Consider the following 17098-nt stretch of genomic DNA (forward strand, 5'->3'; position numbering starts at 1 on the left):
CGGCGGGAACAAGCAGGGATGGAGATGGGTAAGTATTTTTTTTTTTATGTTACCTTTCCTAATTGCAGTGCAGAGGCTCTGGGGGCAGTATGGAGGGTGGGAGAGGACTGGAGCAGAAAGGCTATGGCATTGGCATAGTAATAAGAGGGGGACATTATATTAGCAAAGAGGGGGCCAGTACATTAATAATAAAAAGGGGGGCATTATATTAATAAAAAGGGGGGCATTATATTAATAATAAAGAGGGGGCCAGTACATTACTATTAATGTAATGACCCCCTCTTCATTATTAATGTAATGACCCCCTCTTCATTATTAATGTAATGACCCCCTCTTCATTATTAATGTAATGACCCCCTCTTTATTATTAATGTAATGACCCCCTCTTTGTTATTAATGTAATGACCCCCTCTTTATTATTAATGTAATGGCCCCCCTCTTTATTATTAATATAATGACCCCCTCTTTGTTATTAATGTAATTGCCCCCTCTTTGTTATTAATGTCATGACCCCCTCTTTATTATTAATATAATGACCCCCTCTTTATTATTAATATAATGACCCCCTCTTTATTATTAATATAATGACCCCCTCTTTGTTATTAATGTAATGACCCCTCTTTGCTAATATAATGGCCCCCTCTTTATTATTAATGTAATGTCCCCCTCTTTGTTATTAATGTAATGGCCCCTCTTTGCTAATATAATGGCCCCCTCTTTATTATTAATGTAATGACCCCCTCTTTTTATTAATGTAATGGCCCCCTCGTTGTTATTAATATAATGGCCCCCTCTTTATTATTAATGTAATGGCCCCCTCTTTGTTATTAATGTAATGGCCCCCTCTTTGTTATTAATGTAATGACCCCCTCTTTATTATTAATGTAATGGCCCCCTCTTTGTTATTAATGTAATGGCCCCTCTTTGCTAATATAATGGCCCCCTCTTTATTATTAATGCAATGGCCCCCTCTTTTTATTAATGTAATGGCCCCCTCGTTGTTATTAATATAATGGCCCCCTCTTTATTATTAATGTAATGGCCTCTCTTTATTATTAATGTACTGGCCCCCTCTTTGTTATTAAAGAGGGGGCCAGTACATTAATAATAAAGAGGGGGCCATTATAATATACAGGGGGAATAATATTATGGGGAATGAAAGCTATCTGTCTGGCTCTAGCTCAGTATTGGGGGACAGCAGGATGACAGTGTTGAGACACCAGGAAGGAAAGCATGATAGTAAAGTGAGGAACCTAAATTTTTTTCGGTGAAACTCTGCAGAGACGAGAAGCGGCTGAAAGAAGTTATCATGGCGGTCTTATCTCTGAATGAAGACGTCGAGGAGAGTCTACATCACAGGAGACGTCACTGGATGTAACAGGTATGGTGCGGTATTCTACTGTAATAATAATGTCCATCCACATATCTGTTTCATGGTAGGGTTGAGGGAGAAGATTGAGAATTTGGCCCATACTGCCGCATTCTGGCCCCAGACTTCAGGTCACACTGTGTGTGTTCTGAATTCTGGGGCCTCACACCCATCTACTACAGTCATGTGAAAAAATTAGGACACCCTTTGAAAGCATGTGGTTTTTTGTAACATTTTTAATAAAAGGTTATTTCATCTCCGTTTCAACAATACAGAGAGATTAAAGTAATCCAACTAAACAAAGAAAACTGAAGAAAAGTCTTTTCAAGATCTTCTGTAAATGTCATTCTACAAAAATGCCTATTCTAACTGAGGAAAAAGATAGGACACCCTCACATGTATTCCCTCTTAAATTGGCTCAGATCTCACACAGGTATATCACACCAGGTGCACATAATTAGTAGATCGTTACTCTGCATGTTGAATGAGGCTTGCCCTATTTAAACCTCAGACATTTAGTTTGGTGTGCTCCTGACTGTTGAAGTGAGAGTGAGCACCATGGTGAGAGCAAAAGAGCTGTCAGAGGACTTCAGAAAAAAGATTGTAGCAGCCTATGAGTCTGGGAAGGGATTTAAAAAGATCTCAAAAGATTTTGAAATCAGCCATTCCACTGTCCGGAAGATAGTCTACAAGTGGAGGGCTTTCAAAACAACTGCCAACATGCCCAGGACTGGTCGCCCCAGCAAGTTCACCCCAAGAGCAGACCGCAAGATGCTAAAAGAGGTCTCCAAAAACCCTAAAGTGTCATCTCGAGAACTACAGCAGGCTCTGGCTACTGTTGATGTAGAAGTACATGCCTCTACAATCAGAAAGAGACTGTACAAGTTTAACTTGCATGGGAGGTGTGCAAGGAGGAAACCTTTGCTTTCCAAGAGAAACATCGAGGCCAGACTGACATTTGCCAGAGATAAAGTTGACAAAGACCAGGACTTCTGGAATAATGTTCTTTGGACAGATGAGTCCAAAATTGAATTATTTGGACACAACAGCAGAGGACATGTTTGGCGTAAACCAAACACAGCATTCCAAGAAAAGAACCTCATACCAACTGTGAAGCATGGAGGTGGAAGTGTCATGGTTTGGGGCTGCTTTGCTGCAGCAGGACCTGGTCAGCTCACCATCATAGAATCCACGATGAATTCTACTGTGTATCAGAAGGTGCTTGAAGAACATGTGAGACCATCAGTTAGAAAATTAAAGCTGAAGCGGAACTGGACCATGCAACATGACAATGACCCAAAACATACTAGTAAATCAACCAAAGATTGGCTGAAAAAGAAGAAATGGAGAGTCCTGGAATGGCCAAGTCAAAGTCCAGATTTTAATCCCATTGAGATGCTGTGGGGTGACTTGAAAAGGGCTGTACGTGCAAGAAACCCCTCAAACATCTCACAGCTGAAAAAGTTCTGCATTGAGGAGTGGGGTAAAATTTCCTCAGACCGATGTCGAAGACTGGTAGATGGCTACAAGAACCGTCTCACTGCAGTTATTTCAGCCAAAGGAGGTAACACTCGCTATTAGGGGCAAGGGTGTCCTATCTTTTTCCTCAGTTAGAATAGGCATTTTTGTAGAATGACATTTACAGAAGATCTTGAAAAGACTTTTCTTCAGTTTTCTTTGTTTAGTTGGATTACTTTAATCTCTCTGTATTGTTGAAACGGAGATGAAATAACCTTTTATTAAAAATGTTACAAAAAACCACATGCTTTCAAAGGGTGTCCTAATTTTTTCACATGACTGTACATTATCTGTACTCAGAGTTATCTCTGTGTTATCTGAGGTGTTACATAGGACTGCTAGTGATCTACTATAGTATCTGTTAAAAGTGGCGTGCCTGGGGTAGGCGCGGGGGGGGGGGGGGCGCAATTTTTGGCTTGCCCCGGGTGCTGGCAACCCACGCTACGCCACTGCCGGCAGCTGATTATAAAAGCGAACCGAATACTGGAGGGGCGAACCTGAACTAAGCAGAGACGCCGCCATACCACGAGGGACGCTGACTTTTCATCACAGCTGCGATCTGAGTTTCTAAAAGGAACAATACAAAGGACGGTCTGTGTTTAAACTCCATGCGGGACGCCGCATTAGGGGATAACCGTGAGTAAAATTATCCTTTTCTATATAATGGAGGAACTACTTGATATATAAAACGTGACTGTACATAAAGGTGCGATCATCTGCACCGTTCAGCAAAGGAGACATTACCTCTAACAGCCACTATAATATCGGTGCCGTGACATGCTGAGATAGTCTTATTGCACACAATGCACGCTTTAAGGATGAACTATCGCTAAAACCATTTATCAAATAACCATAGAGACTCTCTATTAATTGCCACAACAACTAATATTGTAACAAGCTGTCTTTAGTTGCTGCTATATAACTATCTTTGATATTGTAACCAATTGCCGCTACAAAATTACCTAGGTGCTGCTATTGGGATAACTGCTGCTACAAATACCTAGGTGCTGCTACTAACTAATATCGCCATTTGTATAAGACCGTTATTATCACTGTTTTATGAATTTTATGAATGATTAGTATTTTAAATTGTTCTCTAAATAAAATCTCACTTTCTCATGAACCCATAAATTGAGTGCCTGCCCTGCATTACTTTATTTTCTAAATTTCACATAATTGACAAGGGTAAGTCATATTGGGCAAGAGCACCTATTTCCAGAAAACCTATTTCCTAAAAGCCGCCTTTTTGTTATCTAACTCTATTGAGTGCTGCATCCTTTTCCTAGGCCAGTGACATCGGGTTCATCTGTCACATGGCCTATGTGCAACTCAGTCTGATTTAAGTGAATGGGGCTGATCTGCAATACCAAGCACAGCCGCTATCCAATGTATGGCGCTGTGTTTGGTTTGCTTCAAGGAGGAAGCAGTGTTCATCAGAACATCACAGCATCTGAAAACAACTCATCAGAGTGGGTGCCAGATGTTGAACCTCAACCAATTAGATACTGATGACCTATCCCGAGGATAGGGCATCAATATTGAAATTCTGGAAAAAGAAAAACTTTAAGTCTTTACGCTTGAAATAGCGAAACAAAATAATCCACTTTCATCTGCTCTATTAGGGAACTTTGAGCTAATATTGTCCTCTTACCTAAATCTAGGAAAAAAAGTCCACAGGATTTCAACTTTGAAGAACTGCAGGTATCCAATTGCACCTATGCAGGGGCGGATTGGCCATAGACCTTACAGGGAAATTTCACGGTGTCCCAGGGGGCCACCCAAGCCCTCCTGTCTGCCACTGGCCAGGTACATAATGAACTCTTAGTGGTAAATCACACTACGAGCATCAGATACTCATTTAATCAGCCAGAGACCGCACATGCCCTCCTGAATTCAACTGCTTCTCACCTCCTAAGCCCCCTGCCCCATATATTAATCAGAGACAAATGGAGGAAGATGACAGAAAATGGCAGCTGTTGATGGCCACCACAGAGGGACAGCTTTTAGGGCAATATATTGTGCTGCACTGTGGTATATCGTTCGGCTGGGACAGTGTATTGCGCTATGATAATTTAGATCCTGCCTACTTGTGTTGCCCCACCAATTTGGACCACCCTACACCATGGGGCCACTTTTAGTTTTTTTTTCCAGGGCCACTTCCCAGTACCTGTGATATGACCGCCCTTGCACCTGTGATATGACTTTCATACATAATAGTGTATAGTGGGGGCTCAGTAGGATTTGCTATGATTAGGCAGTCTCTGGAGGACACACAGCGTGAAATGTGTTTGTAAAATCTCTTTCTAGCTTAGTTCATTGGGGGGACAGGACCGTGGGTATAGCTGCTTGCTGCCACTAGGAGGCGACACTAGGCTGAAAAGTGATAACTCCCCTCCGGCTATACCCCCTCCAGCCTAGAGAGAGCATATCAGTTTGTGCCCAAGCAATAGGAGTAGGAGAAAAAAACATACAGTAAACAACCAATAACTGACCAATGCCAGTCGGATCGAACCAGAACTGAGGACCATACTGGCTCGACAACCGCCATCATTTGCGGCAAACAGAAATCACTGGTGGGAGATGTGTCCCCCAATGATCTAAGCGAGAAAGAGATTTTACAGGTGAGTTCACAAAAATCTAGTTTTCTCGCTCGTATCATTGGGGGACACAGGCCTGTGGGACGTCCTAAAGCAGTCCATGGGGAGGGAAACAAATCACACGCCCATGGAGAAAAGCTCCTCGAGGATGTGTAATCCACTGACGCCTGCAAGACCTTGCTGCCCGCAGCATTCACCGATGCCTAGGAAGGCACCCGGTAAAACTTGGTGAACGTGTGCCCGGAAGACCAAGACACTGACTTCTACAACTGGAAAGCTGCTGCATGGAGATGAACCCGAGAAGCGCCGACCACTGGTCGGGTGGGCCATAACTCCGCTGGGCGGTGTATTGCCCCATGAGCGGAATACCCGAGCAACTGACAAACAGATATACCTGGAAAACTTCCCTTTTGGAGGCTGCCAAGAGTTGACAGGGACCTCCAGGAAAAAACTGGTAAAAGTCCATACAGCGGAAAGTGCTAGTCATGAAAAAGAAAACTTCAGAGGCCAAATCAAATGGCTGATGGCAAGATCGCTCTCTATAATGCGAGGGAGAAAGAAGAGACCCATGTCTGATGACGTGGAAGGTGGCGACTACCTTCTGCAAAGAAAGAAGATACTGGGCGGAGCACTCCCTTATGTTTATGACAAAAGACAAATGTACGTACAAGAAGGTGCTATCCACTCCGAAAAACGCCGGGTGGATGATCCCGCCACTCAGAATGCCGCCTTCCCAGAAATAAAAAAGAAGAAGACTACGTCCCAGAGGGAAGAGCTGTTACTTACTGGACGAAGCCGGCTCCTGGCCGCAACTGTGGAAGCAGAACCAAAAATCCAGGTCCACAGGATCCTCCTCTGGTGAAGAGAACGCCCCCTAGGAAGCGGTAAATTGGTAGACCAATGCCCCTAGAGCCTTAGAGGCTTGTTGTGAGACTTTTAGCGAGAGAAGCTGCTTGAGAAACCACCGAGAAAAAAACACCTGAGCCAGGCATGGCCAACTGCAGGCCATAGAACCAATACATCGGAGAAAGGTAGAAGCAAAGCTGATGTGAGCATCACCGGTGATGGTAAGCCCACCAGTGACCATATATTGACAATATGGCAACCCTGCCTGGAAGGGCAGATGAGTAGGACCAAGATGAGAGAAATACTCTTGCCAGGTGGAGTGCGAATCAGAAGTCCAACGCCCCAACCGTACCCGAGGAACCCTGGTCACGTGGAAAAAATAAAGATGGGATTCCAGAGCTGTACAACCCATGGCTACTGGACAGCTAGACAGGAGGGGAAGGTGGTCAGCTAACCAGCTGGAGGAGGGACCGGACAAGAAAAGGGGTGTTCCGTTCCAGGAACTAAACCCTTACCAGCGGTGGCAAGGTGTGACAGACAACCGCTCTGCTCGGTGTGGGGAGACACGTAGTCCACCCAGGGAATGAGCAGTGAAAGGAGTGACCGCCATCGGCTTGCTGCCCCACTGCAGCGACTACAATCACTAGCCCTAGCGTGAAAACTTCCCTTGCGGAGGAGAACACGCTGTAGTAGCCACTGCAGAGTGCCAGCATAACACTCTCACCTAGATAAGGAAGAGTGGTGGACAAAGAATACAGAGTCAGTGCAACATTCTGCTCACTGGATCGTAATCACCATTATCTGTGCAATAGTGTGCGCACTACACGTTGTCGAGGACTAATACCATGACTGACCTAAACAGTGGAGGCCCATGGGGATGGGGGGTCTAGGACACATAAGTGTTGCCGGGTGACTCCCCTGAGAGCACAAAAGACACCATGTTTGCGCCCTGAACCAGTGCCGGAAGAAAAGAATGATACATATAGCCACAGTATCCATATACCACTAGATGGGGATTACAAGGCACCAGCGGTACCGACTATTGCCATGGCCCACCTGTGAAGGAAGCCAAGGCATCTAGTGTTGTGGCGTAGTTGAAATATAACCTGCAAAGATGCTTAGTGATTCCCCCATTAACGGATCACATGTGGAAGGGGGTAATGCGACGGAAGCATGGTGAAGGCAAACGACTGATGTAATAGCATTCAGTGGTAGTGCAATCCTCCGGTTAATGAAGGGAGTAGAGGGATAGTCAGAACCGTATTCAACGGTAGTGTAATTACCACACCTATGGAGGGGGGTAATGCCTACGGTAAGCGCAGTACTCAGTGGTAGTGCAATTACTCCATCTATAAAGGGGAGTAACATATACGGCAAGTACTGTATCCCGAGGTAGTGCAAGTACACCACCTATGGAAGGGGGTAATGCATACGGCGAGTTCTGTACCCGAAGTGAAGCGCAATTACTCCACCTAAGAGAGTAATGCACACGGTAAACACTGCAACCAATGCTAATGTATAGCGCCACCTAAGAAAGAGGCTAATGCATATGGACAATAATGTACCCAGTGGAACTGCAATTCCGCCACCTACGGAAGGGGGAACGCCTATGGCTGGCACTGAGACCAGTGCTAGTGCGGTTAGTCCACCTATGGAAGGAGGTAACACATAAGGTAAGTACTGTATCAAGTAGTAGTGCAAATGCCACCTAAGGAAGGGGGTAATGCATACAACTAGTACTGCTGGCTAGCATGGACGCAATCTTGGAAGATTGAACCGGATTCATATCAGAATCCGAGTAACTGATCCCCTCCTTGGAACCAACCCCTCCAGGGAGGGAGGGTTCTGAAGTGACCCTAGGGAGGAAGGGTGGGGGTGCGGAGGATAGCAAAGAGGAATATGTCCTGCTCTGGCCCGCTCGTGCGCAGTTCTCCCTCTCAGCATCTAGCCCATGGCAGTTGTGGGCTGCGCCGGTGGTGATATAACAACCAAACTACCCCGGGGGAGGAATCGGAACTTCTACAGGTCCACTCAATGGGTTGCGCAGCGGTGCTTTATCAACCAAACGACCCAGGAGGGTGAATTGGGAATCCTTCAGATGTCCTCCACTGGATTTGCACAGGTGGAGCGTTATCAACCAAACAGTCCCGGAGGGCGGATTGGGAATCCTTAAAATGTGCTCCCCTTAATTTGCACAGGTGGAGCGTTATCAACCAAATGGCCCCCGGAGGGCGGATTGGGAATCCTTCAGATGTCCTCCACTGGATTTTCACAGGAGAAGAAATATCAACCAAACAGCCCTAGAGGGCGGAATGGGAATCCTTCAAATGTCCTCCCCTGGATTTGCACAGGGGGAGCATTATCAACCAAACAGCCTCGGAGGGCAGATTGGGAATCGTACAGATGTCCTCCACTGGATTTCCACAGGAGGAGAAATATCAACCAAACGGCCCCAGAGGGCGGAATGGGAAACCCTCATGATGTCCTCCCCAGGATTTACACAGGGGGAGCATTATCAACCAAACAGCCCCGGAGGGCGGATTGGGAAACTGTGAGAAAACCTCCACTGTCTGGGATAGGGCACAGGCCCAGTATGGTACACACAGTCAGGGTGATCCTGCGGTGATGTGGGCTGAGGAGGGCAGGACCTTTTTTTATTAATGAGCCAGCCTCAAATGGCAGGAAGGGCTGAATAGTTCAATATCAAGGCTCATTGCCTGTTGATAGAAACCCAGGATTATCTGGTGCCAGCCTCAAAGAGGTGGCTGGCCAGGAAGGGTTAAAACTGCCTTGAGGACCGAGGGTCCTCACCTGGGGATGAAAGTTGCAGCCTAGTAGGCCGCAAAAGCCGGGAACTAATGTTTTGGTGTAGGCCGACCGGGAATCACCGGGGCCGGGAAGCAAACAGGGCGGGCCGGGGAAACAAAAAACGGTAGGCTCGAAATGAAGCCGGGCCTAGATTTAGCAGTGCCAGGGAACGGAGGAACCCAGAACGGCGCTAGCAGGCACCCGGGTGTGTATGCTGGCCGCGGGTCGAATAAGTGAGGCGCTTGGCCGACCGGGTAGCACGCCCGGTCGGTCGGAGAACGGTGGCCCGGAATGAGGTCAGAAGGCGCCTGTTTGTAGTTACCACCCGCGGGAGCCCACCCCGCGGGCCGGGAAGAATCGGTGCAGGCATCAGGGCCTAAGGAGCAAGAGTGGGAGGTCTGGACTTAACTATTCCTGGGCCAAGGCCAAGGCCCCGTGTTTGCTCCCCCCCCAGCATGGTCTCCAGGGGCCCAGAACCATAGTGGAGGGAAGAATACTCACCTAATCCGGATAAGTCACCCCATCTTCATCCTCTTCTCTTCATCCCTCCTCAGCTTACCAGCAGGGTCACCTCTTCAGCAGCTGGCACACGAAGTAGCAGGAGACTGGAATGGCGGAGGGTCTCGCCGGATTCAGGTGACCCCTTGGCTGGTGTGAAGCAGGGAAGCTGGGCTGCCCTGGTCCAACTTTTCTTCTTGGGGAGGTTGGGCGGTGAGGGATTCCGACACCGGCCTTGCTCCCGGGGTAGACAGAGTGACTAGGCAACTCTGTTTCCCAAAACCTAAAAGGTCTGCCTCCTACGACACTAAGCTAAAAACGTATATGCTCTCTCCAGGCTGGAGGGGGTATAGCCGGCAGGAGAGTAGTTATCACTTTTCAGCCTAGTGTCGCCTCCTAGTGGCAGCAAGCAGCTATACCCACGGTCCTGTGTCCCCCAATGATAACGAGCGAGAAGTGTAAAGCAAATGTTATTTGCGATATTTGTGAGAGGGGAGGCACCCATAAGAGCTATATATAAAGCTGTGGGCCTCCTCCCTTCCCGATACGCACAGCCCTACGGCATTCGTGGTACCCACCTACCCATACCCCTTTTAATTTCTTATCATTTTCTGGAAACTTTTATACCTAGGTTGGCCCACTTTAGGCTGCCCTAACAGATAGCAGTCCCGCCACACCTCCACTGCTGTTATTAGGAATCGTATTCGCTCGCTTAGCCGTACTGAACACAAATAACATTTAAGATGGTTTCTCAATGTTTAACATTGTTGCCCTCTATAATATCTAAGCAGTAGAGGTCCAAGTGCTGGTAACCCCGTGACTCATGGCTAGTCATCTTTTCTCTTACTCAGTGCTTTTTAATCTTGTATGCTTGATTGAGACACTGCCACACAGTGTTTAGTGATGCTTCACTTAGTGACCAGTGGAGGATCAACCCCTGAGGATATGTTATCAACATCAACATGTGTTCTACCAGCAGATCTGTACTTGCATTACTTCTGAAACGGACAGGTCTGTTCCATTTAGTCTTGAGAGTACGAGCCACGTTTTAGCAGTTCCAAATGTATGAGCTAATTCCCATGACCCAGTATTCTGCATTTAGCGCTTTTTTATTTGCTAACCATGGTTTGGCCTGATTTGCCTACAATTCCATTCAAGTATGAGTTTAGTACATTTCCAACACACAGAAAAAGCACACCCATCATATTTTAAGAACTTGAAAAAACAAGTTATTTATTGCTGTAGAGGAAATTTGCTATATTTAAATTTCTGAGGTAGGAAGGTTGTGGTTAGTGATTCAGTCCACAGGACTTGCATTTGATAATTAACTGCTCAATGCTGTACTCGCCTATCTCCATCAGTCCCATAGACTTTGAATGCAGTGGCACCATGCATGCTTGACCACCGCTCCAGCCAACATCCTCCTCACTGCAGTCGTTCAATGTAGTGGAACAGGGTCCTGGGACCACTGTTTTAGAGATCATGGGGATCCTTCACTCGAAGGGTGAAAACTACAGAAATTTTGTTGCAGAATCTACATGTAAAATCGGACAGGACGGTTCACGAAAGCGATCAAATCTTTGCGAACCGCAAGTCCGCGGTGGGTCCCAATTATTTTAATGGCAGGCGAACCTGAAAAACCTTCAGCTCATATTTACAGCCAAGAAATAATTACTAGAAGTGCACAAATAGTCCCACAACATGGACAGTGACATACCAGATGTATTATTCGAATTTGCGATCTCCATTCATTATTTTTTTTAATTCGAAATATCGGCAATATCATTTTCGCGTACGCGCATGCACACACCCGTTATTATAAAAAAAATTGTCAATATAATTTGTCACTGTGTGTAGCAGAGGGAACGCAGCAACACCGCAAACAAATGCTGCAGTACCCAAATGCACTATATAGAAAGTTTATTATTGGTATATAACACCCCGCTTCTATCAGTTTTTTTGGGGGGCGACTGGTATATCTCAACAGTTATAATAATTTTTCCAATACCGTTGGTCACTGTGTGTAGCAGAGGGAACGCAGCTAAACAGCAAACAAATGCTGCTGTACCCAAATGCACCATATAGAAAGTATATTATTGTTATATAACCCCCCGCTTCTATCAGTTTTTTTGGGGGGAGACTGGTATATCACACCAGTTATAATTATTTTTTCGAATTGCGTTTGTCACTCTGTGTAGCTGCAGTATCGCTGCAGAACCGCTCACCACTGCTACACAATACAAATCTACTATAATATGCTTTCTATGTTAGAAAGTATATTATAAGTGTATTACACCCCTCTGTACTGCACACCTATCAATAGTACACCTATACCAGTCCTTAAAAGGACTTTTCTGGACCTATTTGATAGCGATTTGTGTCCCTAACAGTCTGTCCCTGCTCCACACAGCAACCTCTCCCTACACTGGAAAAACACTGAATGTAAAATGGCGGCCAGATCAGGTTTATTTATAAGGTAGGGGGTATGTCCATGTGCTGAAACTTTTCAATTGGCTGTCCTGTACCACCTGATGGATGTGTCATGGGTCACAGTTCTTCACAATGTAAAAGAATATGACGGGCGCAAACATCTCCATTTGTTCGGCGAACCGCAAACGAGCAAAGTTCGCCGCAAACCGACCGCCGGGCGAACTGCAAGGCCATCACTACTGACATGTAGTTTTGTCACAATTAAGGTAGCGGTTTTTTGACAGAAAAACTCTTCTAGGAACATTTTCCTAGAAGTGAATGGGAACTGTTAGTATTTAAATGTGTGACCTAAATGATGGCAAAACAGCAACAAAAACTGAATATAAATACATGTATTATCTGCCATGGTTTTAGCAGTACAGCAGTGGTGCAACTTTAAATATAGTATATAGGTATAAATATACCCTTAGCATTCTGGAAACAGGCACAGAATCTGGATCAAAATTACACATTTTCTGTATTTTTAATCCAGCTTTCCGGTTTAAAGGATTTTGGGGACGGATTTGTATGTGTTTTTTTAGACCTCCTATAGATTTCTCTGTGAATTTCGATGAAGAATCCACACCACAGAGAAACATGTTTTTTTCCCCCTACTGCAATTTATCTATCGCCATGCAGAAAATTGCTCTTTATGAACTACAGAAAAAAAATATGTTCTTACCTGTAATTTTGATCTCCTTGAGTCCATAGGCAGCACACTTATATCCCACTATGTGCTGCCATAGAATGATGAGGAAAGAAAAAATGTGTTCTTACCTGTAATTTTTCTTTCCTTGAATCCGTAGGCATCACAAGGTATATAAGTGCACTGCCATAGGACGATGAGGAAAGTGTGAATTGAAAACAAACGATGAAAGACAGACTCGGAGCAGATATTGCAGATTTTGCACATGGAAAATCGCTGTGTGAAGCCTAAAGTATATTTACTGCAGATTTTTGTAAAAATGTTTGTGACTGTTCCATTTATCTGAATGCAGCTTAGAGAAATCCACGTGTTTGCTGCCAAAACAACTCCATTCAGAAGAATGGAAGTGATTTGTAATCTGTTGCAGAATTCTGCTGCGTGTGAATATGACCTAAGGCTGAGTTCACAGCAGTAAACTATGCTGTGTATTCTGTTATATATTCATTTAAATGCGAGAAAGACGGCCATGTTTTCAAATATGCTTGAAAAGTGGCATTTTACTTGTTTCAGAAGTATTTTAGCTGCATTCCCCATTGTAGTCAGAGGGGAAGGGCTAAAATAGCTTGAGATATTTGGCACATTTTTGGTAGCACTATTGATCTGTGATGACGCTAAACTATAACGAATCTGTGACAAATCCGCTGCAAACGACATAAATTAACATGTTGCAGAGATCATTTAAAAAAAATAAAAAAAAATTATAGAACACTTACCGTCCCCCACCAAAGTGAGTCAGCATAGGTTGAAAATTCCGTATTTGCATCTTTCTCTGCCAGGTATACCAGGAAGGAGGCAAAAATCAGCACCAGAAAACCTATGTACCATGCAGTGATCAGCTCCTGCAGTACAAGGGACAAGAAGAACATTTTACAAGCACTTCAGAAGCTTATAAAAGACTTGCGTTAATAAGCAAAAAGCAACCACAGAATTTGGTATGGCTTAAGGACTATGAAATCTACAACAAGCTCATTATTTTCCCATTTGAAAACCTCCTAGATGGCTCTGTTCTTCACATACAACATACAACTGTTAATTGATAAAAATGATTGGAACAGAAAACTATTAACTCACGTACAAAGCATAGTACAGCACCTTACAGTGTCCCTGCAGCCATAAGCACTGTGGGGTCATTTATTATACAGCTATACGCCTAAATGGGCGCTATCTGCGACTTCGCCCCGCTTACAGCAGGTCTAAAATTGTGTCTCATTTACCATTTTCTACGCTTGTTTTAGGAATCTGTCTTACATTTAGAACTGGTGCTGGATGCGCTGAAGTTATGGAGAGGCCTGCACCTCTTCATATCTTCGTCGGATCCTCTGCTAGCTATGGGGCTTTATTAAGACCGGCTTCTAAAACGCCAGTCTTAATAAATGTGCCCCTTTGTGTGCAGTCGTATGATGCTCCTTACTATATATTTTCCATAATGGCGTGTAGTGGAACATTTTACAACTGAAAGACAGAAAACAATCCCCTGAATGTAAAGTTTGAGAGCGACTAGTGCACATTGGTACATTTTCCTGCCCACGTGGTGTTCTCAGTGGGTGCACTACCAGTCTCCTCATTAAGGCCTTATGCAAAAGACCATAATTTTGGGTCTGCATCTAATCCACATTTTTTTGCGGATCCCACACAGACCCATTTGTTCAAAACAGATAGTATACAGATGTAATCTGCATGCTGTCCTTGTCCGTATGTCCGTCCCCCAAATTATGGAACATGTTCTATTCTTGTCTGTTTTGCAGACAAGAATAGCCATTTCCATTAATGGAAATGGCTATGAAATGGACTTCCCATACAGAACATTTATCATCTTTCTACAAGGATATGTGATAGATGTATGATCACTGGGATCCTTAGGGATTACGAGAGTAGGGTTAGGAGCACCCTGTGAAAGGAGTGTAATGCATGTATCCATTCACTTGTATGGGATCGAAGGAGATAGATAACTACTCCATAAGTCTCGTAAAAGTGAATGGAGTCATGGTCACGCATGCATACTACCACCCGCCCCCTTCTACACCCACGCCATGCCCCTTTTTTTAGACCTGGCGTGACCAGGGAAAAGTTGCAGATTGCGGCGCAAATAACCTTTGCGCCCCAATCTGACAGATATATGCCAGAAAACTGGTGCATATCAGTTAGGAAATGACCCCCGTTGTCTACATCCACAGGTTGGAAACCTGTTCTGATTAAGCGCGACTGATGCAGGTATTGAGCATCTGAATGTACACATGACTCCATACACTGACAGGAAGTAGAGGTCTTGAAAGTTAAGGAGGTTGTCTCATCTATGACAATGGGGGCATATCGCTACCTCTGTGTCCCGCACCTATCTGCACATGTGCAGCCATTGGGATGCTAAAAATAGCCGAGCGCTGGTCTGGCTGTTTCCGTCAGGCCCATAGAAGTGAATGGGAGCGGTGGCCGTTCATGCACGGTGTGCTCCCATTCACTTCTATGGGGAGAGCGCTTGGTGGTGTCCGGACCACAGTCTTCCAGCCACCACTTTGACCCGCTCCATGCTAAATATAGGTACGGGTCCCAGCACCTGCACCTATAAGTCAAAGGGGGCATATCCTAACGATATATCCCCACTGTCTTAGATTAGACAACCCCTTTAAGTTAAAATTAAAGAATATTAATTTGTTTCTGAAGTGTTCCTTACACAAAGGTCACACTTGAGCAGACTAGAAATAACTTATGAGCCAAATGCTTGTTTTTACCTTCCAATCTGCACTGGAATCCAAACACTTTGGGGGACATGTATCAAATCTGCTATGCCAGTTTTGTGGTATAAAAAACTGTGTGCAGAATTTGGTGCATATTTTTCAGACTTTTGGTCAAATTTTGCGACATTTGATGAGCCTCAACACTTTTTGAAGTGGAGTGAAAAGTGAGCCAGGATTTCAGATCAGAACACCTTTAAGTCTTATTCATGATGTGCAACATTTTAAAAGGTTCCATCTCTACAGCAACCCCCTGGTGTTATTTTACAGACAAAGGTGTACACCTCATTGTACTTGCACCAAATATAAGATTACTGTGTGCCATTTCATAAATAAGGCTCAACCTCAGAAAGCTAAGACACCAAAACCATCTGAAATGATACTAGTTTTTCCATATGAGCCTTAATCTATCTGTATGTGGATAACTGTGATATTTTACATTACTTTATATGTACCGATCTCTTACCTTACTGTGAGCATACACCACCGAGCCCAACAATTTCCAAGTACCACCCCTTCGGTCCATACGCACCATGCGCAAGATCTGAAGAAATCTCATGCTGCGCAGGGCTGAAGTTGCAAAGATGTTACCTTGTGTCCCAGCTGCGATCACTGCCAGTGACGCTATCAAGACTATGAAATCTACAATTAAAGGAAGAAACAGTGAGAAATGAATCAATTATTCCATATTATATCACGTGAGAGTCTCACTTCCAGTTTCCTACATAATAATACACTTCTCTTAACAGAACACAAATCTATGAACTGGCTGATGATGGTGTCTGGCTGCCATGAGATGAAGTGAAGAACATGGGGTGCACAACAATGACCAAAAATAGCAAACAAGGCTGATCAACCTTTCTACAGATACTTGCGATTGGCTGGCAACTTTTAGGTTTCTTCATGTCACAAAAAGGTACAGTCAGGAAGACTAACAGAGGAACAGCACTAAACAGTGTTCTAAAGAAGGATGCTCCAAAATTGTTATTTTATAGGAAATGTGTGTATTTACTAAGGGCTCTTTCACACTTGCGTTCTTTTCTTCCGGCATAGAGTTCCGTCATCGGGGCTCTATGCCGGAAGAATCCTGATCAGTTTTATCCTAATGCATTCTGAATGGAGAGAAATCCGTTCAGGATGCATCAGGATGTCTTCAGTTCCGGAACGGAACGTTTTTTGGCCGGAGAAAATACCGCAGCATGCTGCGCTTTTTACTCCGGCCAAAAATCCTGAAGACTTGCCGCAAGGCCAGATCCGGAATTAATGCCCATTGAAAGGCATTGATCCGGGTCCGGCCTTAAGCTAAACGTCGTTTCGGCGCATTGCCAGATCCGACGTTTAGCTTTTTCTGAATGGTTACCATGGCTGCCGGGACGCTAAAGTCCTGGCAGCCATAGTAAAGTGTAGCGGGGAGCGGGGGAGCAGCATACTTACCGTCCGTGCGGCTCCTGGGGCGCTCCAGAGTGACGTCAGGGCGCCCCACGCACATGGATGACGTGATCGCATGGCACGTCATCCATGCGCATGGGGCGCTCTGATGTCACTCTGGAGCGCCCCG

The 17098-nt window shown here is 44.9% G+C and overlaps 1 protein-coding gene across 3 annotated transcripts in view; it reads right to left on the reverse strand.

Moving 5' to 3' along the window:
* Window positions 1–17098, reverse strand: part of KCNQ4 (potassium voltage-gated channel subfamily Q member 4) — a 193683-nt gene that overhangs the window by 62237 nt on the left and 114348 nt on the right. For all 3 annotated transcript variants that reach the window (XM_044286671.1, XM_044286669.1, XM_044286670.1), the window contains exons 4-5: window positions 16007–16182; window positions 13525–13650 (exon numbers count right to left, since the gene is read on the reverse strand). In XM_044286671.1, the coding sequence (XP_044142606.1) occupies window positions 13525–13650; window positions 16007–16182 (302 nt within the window). The remainder of the gene's footprint in view (window positions 1–13524; window positions 13651–16006; window positions 16183–17098) is intronic.

Source organism: Bufo gargarizans, chromosome 3 (assembly GCF_014858855.1).
Source record: "Bufo gargarizans isolate SCDJY-AF-19 chromosome 3, ASM1485885v1, whole genome shotgun sequence".
NCBI classification, from domain to species: domain Eukaryota; kingdom Metazoa; phylum Chordata; class Amphibia; order Anura; family Bufonidae; genus Bufo; species Bufo gargarizans.